Source organism: Mastomys coucha, unplaced genomic scaffold (assembly GCF_008632895.1).
Source record: "Mastomys coucha isolate ucsf_1 unplaced genomic scaffold, UCSF_Mcou_1 pScaffold8, whole genome shotgun sequence".
Classification (NCBI taxonomy): Eukaryota; Metazoa; Chordata; class Mammalia; order Rodentia; family Muridae; genus Mastomys; species Mastomys coucha.
The window spans coordinates 59,403,987-59,413,701 of record NW_022196914.1 but is presented as its reverse complement, the minus strand read 5'-3'; the positions used below and the strand labels follow the sequence as shown (position 1 = coordinate 59,413,701).

At 35.4% G+C, this 9,715-nt stretch overlaps 1 protein-coding gene across 1 annotated transcript in view; it reads left to right on the top strand.

Moving 5' to 3' along the window:
• The window catches only part of Fcho2 (FCH and mu domain containing endocytic adaptor 2), a 91,181-nt gene that overhangs the window by 45,116 nt on the left and 36,350 nt on the right, over positions 1-9,715 (top strand). The window contains exons 9-11 of the mRNA XM_031360534.1: positions 6,355-6,399; positions 7,061-7,133; positions 8,160-8,184. Coding sequence (XP_031216394.1) covers positions 6,355-6,399; positions 7,061-7,133; positions 8,160-8,184 — 143 coding nt within the window. The remainder of the gene's footprint in view (positions 1-6,354; positions 6,400-7,060; positions 7,134-8,159; positions 8,185-9,715) is intronic.

The window sequence follows — 9,715 nt, the reverse complement described above, 5'->3', positions numbered from 1 at the left end:
AAAAAAAAAAAAAAAAAAAAAAAAAAAAAAAGTGTCACTTTAGAAATTTCATCTTTACTATCTAATTTGAGGATTTTTTTAAACCATCATATTTTAGTTAATGTTCCTCACCTCATTTACCTTTTATTAATTATTGAGAAACTATACATTAAGTCAGGTGGATACTTGATAAGGATACAGAATCATTAACCTGGCAGCCTTAAATCCCATCTTGGGAGGCAGAGGCAGGTGGATCTCTGAATTCAAGGCCAGTCTGAGCTACACAGAATTCTAGGTCAGCCAAGGAAGCATGGAGAAACCCTGTCTTGAAAAACAAATAAACAAACAAACAAGAATTACAAACCCTATCCATACCAAATCAGAATATATATTTTAACATGATCTCTGGGTGGTTTGCATAAAGGATAGCCGGAAGCCTTGTCTAAGCTTATGGAATAACAACTCCAGTGCCCTTTAGAACTACACTTCTCTAATGTGATTCTTGAACCATCAAAATTCTGAGTCCCGAATGCCATCCCAGACTTGAATAGGATTTGCTGGGGTTGGAGTCTAGACTATGTGGCTTGACACACCTTCCGGATGATCATAACTTTGGGAACATTGGTTGAATTGAAAGAGTTAAATTTGAGACTTGTGCTGGCTAATGAGAAAATTACAGAAAAACACAGTGGACCAAGGCCGAGCATGTCCAGATAAGCCTGGGCAGAAGCAAGCAGGCTATTAGATATCCCGAGAACTAGCAGGTCAAAAAGACATAAACTATAAAGATAGGAAAAAAAACATGCAAGGACATGTCTGGGCAGACACTGAGTAGTGGGCTATCTGGTCCTCTTAGATATGGTTTAAAGTCATGCTCTGTGGAATTTTCCACTCTGTTCTGCACGTAATATAGTTGATATTTGAACTAGCCAATCATGTGTAGCCACACTGATTCCTTTGTTCCCTCAGACCTTTTCCCTATATAAACCCCTAACCCTGAGCCTCGTGGTCAGTTCCTCTGTCTCCTGTGTGAGATACGAGTCCATCTGGAGCACACTGATATTAAACTGCCTCATGTGTTTATATCAAGACAGTCTCTCGTGATTCCTTGGGTGCACGTCCTCCTGAGATTTGAGTAGGGGTCTCCCCATGGGGGTCTTTCAGAATAATGTTGCAGTAGGACTTTCTGATGGTCAGAAGGGATTTTAAATTAAATAAAGAAATTGTTTCCACAGGTTCTTTCCACAGGTTCTTTGCTAAAGTTGATATACTTGATATCTGTAATTTCCAAGTGGTTTAGCAAAAGAGGAAGAGAAAAATGTATATGGATATGTAGAGAGAAGCATACATGACAAAAGATCATGTAAGCATTCCCCTTTCATATGTGATTGAACGAGTGACCCTACATTCAAAATAAGTCACCAACTAGCTAGTTAGGAACCAAGTGGTAGAGCAGTGAACACACAGTCTGGAGTCTGGTGCTCTTTCACTGTCAAGCTTGCCTGACTCTGCCAAGTGTTAGACACCTCTCTGTTATTCTTCTTACCCAGTGCAGACATGTACATGCACACACATGCTCCTCTGTTAGACTTGGATTGCGTGGTTGTGTGTACTGTATGTTTTGTCTTGGCTCTATTTAAATCAACTACCCTTTAGTTGGAAATTTGTAGAATCTTACTTGAATTTGGACAGTCATGACATACTGAGCTTTGAGTCAGTTTTTCTTTTAAATTGTATCTTTTCATAGAAGAACATTAATATTTTATTTTATATGCCATCAAATTTATTGGAATTGTAAGCCACCACCAGGGTGCTAGGAACTGAACCCTGGTTCTCTGCAAGAACATTAAGTACTCTTAACCACTGTGTTTTCTCTCTGGCCCCTTAAGGCAGTTTTTAATGTGAAAGTTGTAAATTTGCTCTGTTGCTGGTCAGATTTAGGATTAATTCCAAGGTAATATGAATTGTTTAATAAGTCTAAGTATGTCATATATTTGTATTCAGCCTCATTCCACAAAATATTTTTGGTGGTTCAAGATTAAAATGTTTGGTTTTTCTTTTGTAATATTTCTTAAAACTTCTGATTCAAATTAATTTGGGTAAATTCATTAGGTTGATGGCTTTTTGTAGAAACAGTTTCTACTTTCTATTAAAGCATCATATTTAAGATATTTTGTTTTGAATTACTCTCCTTTGAAATTGTTCTCTTATGAGTAATGAGTAGAATATACAGTGGTATTTTTAGAAAACGTGTGAGGAAAAAAAATCAAGAGACACCAGAAAATGGTTTTCCTTACTTTTATGTAAACTAAACTGCCCTGTGACCAAGCATAAAGCTAAGTGCTAAGGGCAGTTATTTATCTTCACAACGGGATTAATTGAGTCTAAAGCAGCTAAAATTCCATTTGTAGCAAACTAGTAATTAAGACTCTTACTCTGGCTGTAGTACTGTCAAACAAACAAACAAACAAAAAAACCCAACTGGTTTTATGATTAAATAGTGAAAAGACAGGCGGTAAACTGCACTTGAGGGAAACGCTGAATAAACTCTCCCTAATGAAACAATTCAGAAGTGACATGCTACCATGAGGTCAGACTGTGCAGTGATATCCAGCTGAGCCAAGCAGGCAAAGCCAGTCATGTGAAGATGCATGTGCCATTTGAAACAGGAAAATCTGATTTATTTTTTTGTGAGGCGTCTATTAATTGGATTGTGCTAGGAATTGTTGGCATTTTTCTTTTGAATAGTATGTATAGGTGGCACTCTTGTATATATTCTGTAGTTTAATATTTTGTATTGCAAAAATGTCAGTTTGAATAATTTCATTGGAAACTATCTTATTTGAATTGATTTTGATATTTTTATATAGAAAAGATAAAGAAAAGAGTTGATCAAGATGTGTCTATAGCATGTCTAGTAAAAGTTTGTGAGGAGAGTAGGATTTTGTTTAAAATAATTAATTTTACTTTTAAAGGATGCCTTTGTTATTTCCACATATGAAATCATCCAGAGATCTTAAAATACCTGTTCTCTATACATCACGTTTAAGCATAATGTCTTGTTTTGTTTGGTGTTGCTGTTTTGCCTTTCTCTTTCTTCTCCTGGTCTAGAATAAGCTGGTCTCTTAGAGATCCTTACCTAGTCACTTAGTAAAATGAGGTGCTGGATAACTCTGGGAGATTTGTGTGTAATCACATTTCTGGTTGCCTTGTTTGAGTAAACCTTTTCTCAGTTATTTGACATATTACCATATTTTCTCAAGCTCCACAAATATTTGGGAAAGCCTGTAACGTGGGCTGGTGACACTGAGACATACTACATTCTTTACAATTTATAGGCTAGAAGTTGCTAGTTATGTGATGTGCATACTTTTTTCTTACCTTTATTGCCCGTCTTTGTCTCATTGTAGCGTTATCAGGTCTCTTAAAGATTCTAAGGACAGGCTCTAAGCCTTTTTATTAAAAGTGATTTCTTAGTATATAGATCTAAAGTTTGGGCTTACATAATCTCTTTCCTTTTTTTTTTTTCCTTTTTAAGGCTGTTTGAATATAAGTATATAAGTGATAAATGTTTGCTTGGTCACTTATAGAATAATGATGTAGAAATGAAGGTATTGATAATTAAGTTGTTGGGACTTAATTAGCTCCTTTTGTGGACTATTTTAAACAGTGGTACTCTGTTTTTTGAACAGAAAGAAGAACCAAAGAAAAATAAGCTTTAGATTTGTGATAAGAGAGAGGGAAAGCTGGGTGGTGGTGGTGATACATGCCTTTAATCCCAGCACTTGGGAGGCAGAGGCAGGTGGATTTCTGAGTTCGAGGCCAGCCTGGTCTACAGAGTGAGTTCCAGGACAGCCAGGGATACACAGAGAAACCATGTCTCAAAAAACCAAAAAAAAAAAAAAAAAAAGAGAGGGAATATTTTGTCTATGTTTTTAAAACCTCTTACAGCGAAGTGTCTTGTATTATAATCAAATCATCAACAAGAACTCTGGTCATCAGTTAGCACATAGTTATAGTTAAGTGTAGCATCTCAGGAAGTTAGGAGACCTATCATTCTCTCTTTAAGTCAGTTTCTGTTTATAAATCTCTTAAGAGTTAAGTGGGTTGCCATTCATAAATTAAATATTTCATGCTGGACTTTTATAAACTTAAGTATTAAAAATCTCAGTTAATACAACATTTAAAGGAGAGAGATTATTATTATTTTTTTTTTCAAGACATTGTTTCTCTGTATAGCCCTGGCTGTCCTGGAACTCAGAGAGAGATTATTTTTATTTTACTGTGATGTTTTAGCTGTGGAGTATCTTAGAAGGAGAATAATTTAAGCCTTTCATTGTTTTTACTCTCACCTAAGCAAGTTTGTTACTTCTCATGTATGAAACATTCCTTATTCCATGAAATGTAAAGCTGGTTTGCAGCTCTGCCATTTTGAGGCTGTTTTAATTACTTTCTGTCCGAGTTCTGCTTTATTGTTTCTTGTTTTGCAGTATGTCCATCCCTCCTAGGAGCAGCAAATTAATTTTTCTGTAAGACTACCATGCTAGGTTGTGGTGTGTATGCAAGTTCTTTTCACATTAAAAGTATTTCCATTAGGTGGGGTGTGATGGTGCACACCTTTGATCCCATCATCTTGGAGGCAAAAGCAGGTGAATCTCTTGTTCTAGGCCATCCTCATCTTCATAGTACGGTTCAGCACAGCTAGAGCTACACATTGAGACCCTATCTCAAACAAACAAGAATCTTTCCATTGTCTGAAAACTGCACTTAAATGTTTTTGACCTTTTAATGCTATTAGACATCTGAATTTTAATTCTATGGTGACTATCTAATGAGGATGTAATTATTTATGCAGTAGGCATTTTCTGGAGGTTTAATGTTTGCTGAGCATGATTCTAATAATTGATGGTAGAATAAAGACAGGGACAGATGAGGTGCCAAGCTTGTACTCTAGTACTATTTACTGTTTCTTCTCCTTTCTCATGAGCACCTGCCTCTTACTACTCATTTTCTCCATTAACTGTGCTGTAAGGTCCTTGTAAGTTCATGAGTTCTATGCTATAACATAAGAAAAGTTTCTGGAAATTAGTGAGGTATTCGTTGAATAATCTCAGTTCTTAATTTTTAATTTACATTTATGTGTGGGGCAGTATACACCCTATAGTGTACTTGTGGAAGTCAGAGAAAAACTTAGAAGTCAGTTGAAAGAAATCTATTACTCTCTCTGTTATTCTTCCATGTGGGTAGGCTTGGGAATCAATCTCAGGTGGTCAGGCTTGGTGGCAAGCGTCTCTACCTGATGAACCATCTTTCCAGCCCTTTAGTTTGTCTTTTCAGTTAGAATTATTTAATTAAAAAATACTACTAAGAGACAGGGACAGAGGGCTCAACAGTTAAGAGCACTTGTTGCTCTTTCAGATGACCTATGTATTTGGTTTCTAGCACTCAGATGGCAGCTCACAACTGTCTATAACTCCAATTCCAGGGGAATCTGACACCCTCTGTCTTTCTCAGGCACCAGAGTTGTATATGGTCCATGTGCATATATGCAGGTACTCACACAAAATAAAAATAAAAATTTAAAAAAATAGCTAGGCCCAGTGAGATGGTTCAGCAGGTAGAAACATTGATATACAAGCCTGGCAACTTAAGTTTGATCCTTGGAACTAGGGTGGAAGAGCCAGTTTCTGAAGGCTGTGCTCTGACCTCTGCATGTGTTCCAGTGCATGTCCCCCCTCCCCCCCAGTTCTTTTGCTCTTCATACACACATACAGTAACATCACAATACTTTTTTATTATAAGCACTGTAACACATTATAGCATGGTTTTAAAGGGTGCCTTGTCAGACTGGTGAGGTGGCTCAGCAGCTAGAAGTGCTTGCAGCTCAAACCTGACAACCAGATTCTATCCCTGGAATCCATGTAAGAAAGCTCATGCAGTGGTATTCATCAGCATGCTCTCAAGCCTGCCAGCCTGGAGTTCAAAGTACAGAATACTGCAGATATTTGGAGACCCTTTGTCCACAAAATAGAAAGAACAAACTCCTGAGTTACACATGTGTGCTATAGTATATATGTGCCTTTACTCATATATCACACAAATATAGTATTAATAAATAAAAATTAGCCAGGTGGTGGTGGCGCACGCCTTTAATCCCAATACTTAGGATTGGGAGGCAGAGGCAGGCGGATTTCTGAGTTTGAGGCCAGCCTGGTCTACAGAATGAGTTCCAGGACAGCCGGGGCTACACAGAGAAATCCTGTCTCGAAAAAACAAAAAACAACAACAAAAAAAATCTAATTAAATTTTAAAAGTTAAAACAGTTTATCTGGTAATTTTTTTTTTTAAAAAACAAGTTTTTCTTCTCTAAACTAGGCCTTATTGAATTTGAAGAGTGTGACCCTGCTAGTGCAGTTGAAGGTAAGTTTGCTTGTCATGTACTTCAGTGCATGTGAGAACTAATGTCTTCTGCTTGCTGAACAAATACAAAGTGACTGCTGTCCATTGCTACCAGTGTTAAAATATACATATTTAGTGGTCTTGATACTGAACCCAGGGCTTAACATTTACTCTGTGAGCCATACCCATATTCCAAGATAATACTTTTAAAAATATTTTGAGCTTTAATGTCTTTATATGTTTATTTTATCTGAAGTTACAAAGAGTTACAAATTTTACCAGAAGAAAAGAGAATTTCATTAAGTGAATATTCTATACATTTTTAATGAACCATATTGTATTAATATAAGAGTTAAAACAGACTGGTTTAAGTTGTAGGCTTTACTAATTGATACTTTTTATTATTGTTTGATCATTTGCTCAGTTGTTTATTAACTTATTAGGAGTTTTTGGGAGGAAAGGTTTTGCCATGTATCCTAGGCTGGTAACAAACTTAAAATCCTCCTCTGTCCCAGTTTCTATAGTGCTAGGATTACAGTGTGCACTGCCACTCTGGGGGATGCTTTCTTTCTTTCATCTAAAGTTTGCTTGACACTTAAGAAAAGATTTGTCTTAGTTTTTGTGTTTTATATCCTTATCAAGAGCAGTTACATTTCTGTTACAATGTGCATTTATGTTAAAGGCATAAAACCAAGGAAAAGAAAGACTTTTGCTTTGCCTGGAATAATTAAAAAGGAAAAGGATGCAGAATCAGTGTAAGTATTTTAAACATTACCCAAATCCTTTTCATTTTATTTTATTTTATTTTTTGTTTTTTTTTTTTTTCAAGACAGGGTTTCTCCATATAGCTCTGGCTGTCCTAGAACTCACTTTGTAGACCAGGCTGGCTTCGAACTCAGAAATCTGCCTGCCTCTGCCTCCCAAGTGCTGGGATTAAAGGCGTGTGCCACCACCGCCCAGCTCCTTTTCATTTTTTATAAGTGATTAAGAATTGTTTTGATTTTTGAAAGGAAAATGTCTTTTTTAAAGTATTTAATTTATATGTCTAAACTGGAAGAAGAAAAAAGCCTTTCTGAACAAGTACATTTGTTAGTTTCTTTGGTTTTAGTTCATAGCATTAGCTTTTCTCGTTTATTACCTACAATTTGAAGATGTTGTGAACAAGAACTGACATGCCCAGGACCCACATGTAGAAAAACAGAAGCAAGTCTTATAGGTTGTTCATAGACACCACAACCCAAAAAGTTTTAAAAATGTAAACACTTCCAGAAAGCCAGTAGACAGCTTCGTTGATTGCACTGATGAGTACACTACTACAAGAGAAGTACAGTTATAAACACTATAGATTATGTGTGAGCTCTTTATGTTTTAGCAGTTATTATTAATATGAGATCGTCCACTTTGAATTTTAAATTTGAATTGATACTATTTTAATCTTCATGAGACGATTTCTTAAAATATTTTTGTAGCGTTTAAACAAAAGCTATATGTAAGTCAAAGCTATATTTAAGTCCTAAGATAGATTACTCTAAACATGAAATACTTAGCAGATAGGTGTTTTTCTTAATTTTTAAAAAAATTATTTATTTTTTTATTCACTTTACATCCCGTTTACTGCCTTTTCCTTGTCACCCCCTCCCACAATTCTTCCTCCTCCTCTACTCCTGAGTAGGTGGAGGCCCACCTGGGTATCTCCCCACCCTGGCACTTCAAGTCTCGAGCAGATAGTTTTAATAATTGAATCTTAAAATACTTAATTTTTGTTTTGTTTTTAAAAACAGGGAATGTCCTGATGCAGATTCGCTTGTAAGTAATTTTAATTTTATTAAAGAAAACTTAAATTAGGTATTTTCATTAGAAAAAAAACACATTTGATTTTATTTTAACCAGTCTTCAAAGAAAAATTCTAACCGTGTAATAATTTGGTACTAAAATAATTTTAAAGATGCATCTCAGTTTTACGTTACATTGTACTTTACTGATAAATGAAAATACTTTTACTGTTTTTGGGAAATGAATAATTTTACTTTTAAAATTAGAGTGATATCATGTCGATAAAGTTTTCTCAGGACATGAGAGACTTAAAAAAATCTGAATACCTTAAAATTGGCCAATATTTATTAATTTAGGCTTGTTTTGTTTTTTTAATTTTTCAAGATGGGTTTTCTCTGTATAGTCCTCATTGTCCTGGAACTCACTCTGTAGGCCAGGCTGACCTCAAACTCAGAGATCTGCCTGCCTCTGCCTGCAGAGTGCTAGGATTAAAGACATGACTTATCACCTTCTGGCTTAAAAGATATTATCTGTTCATCACGTATTTGGTTTTCATTTAAGACATTTTAGAAATTATAGCAACAAGTAATGGTCACCGTTAGTAATGGTCACCGTTCTGTGTTTTGAAGGTCGTTTCTGTTTCTGTTTATGAAGAATTACAGATTATACTAAATTGAGGTCCCAATGGGTATAGAACAGGAGTAGATTTACCAAATGCTGTAGATAATGTGCAAACAGATCTATTTTTATTAGACACTAATTGTGTTGATTTTACTGTCACCTAAACAAGTTTGTTACTTCTCATGTATGGAACATTCCTTATTCCATGAAAGGTAAAGCTAGTTTGCAGCTCTGTCATTAAGTACTGCTTTTATGTTTTGTTTTTGTTTGGAGACATTTTAATCTTAAATGATAAACAAAATAAAGAAGTGAAAGTATTTTGTAAAGTGCTGTCTTGTGTAACTTAGATAAACTAGTATTTTTGTTTTCTATTTCAGTTTTCAAGTAAGAAAGTTGTGGTTTATTAATAAATTTATTTAGAAATTGAGGCTGGAGGGTGGTTTAAAGTATGTACCACTCTTGCAAAGACCAGCATTTGGTTCCCAGTCCCCATAGCAGGAAACCCACGACTGTCTAACTCAGATGCCCTCCTGCATCTGTGAGCACATGGTACACATAAACTGATGCAGGCACACACAGATATATACAGATAATAACAGAACCCAAATCTTTTAAAAATGTATGTGGAAATTAAGAGTGAAAAGTCATCAGAGAAGCTTAACTGATTAACAAAGGTAGCAGGTGTATTTGATGTTTACTATAACTCTCATCATGTATTTTGAAATTATTTATAACATTTGATGGTTGCAAATTTATTAAGCCCTTTACTCTCTTAAATATTTTATCTATATGTGCTTGTCTTTTGAAGGCTGCTTAAGTGAGAATAGGTTGGTTTTTGGGGGTGGGGGGCATTGTCCCCAAGGAGAGATTATAAAATTTTGCATTGACTCTTGAACTTTTTCCCTATCTATCTTTCTATCTTTCTATCTATCTATCTATCTAT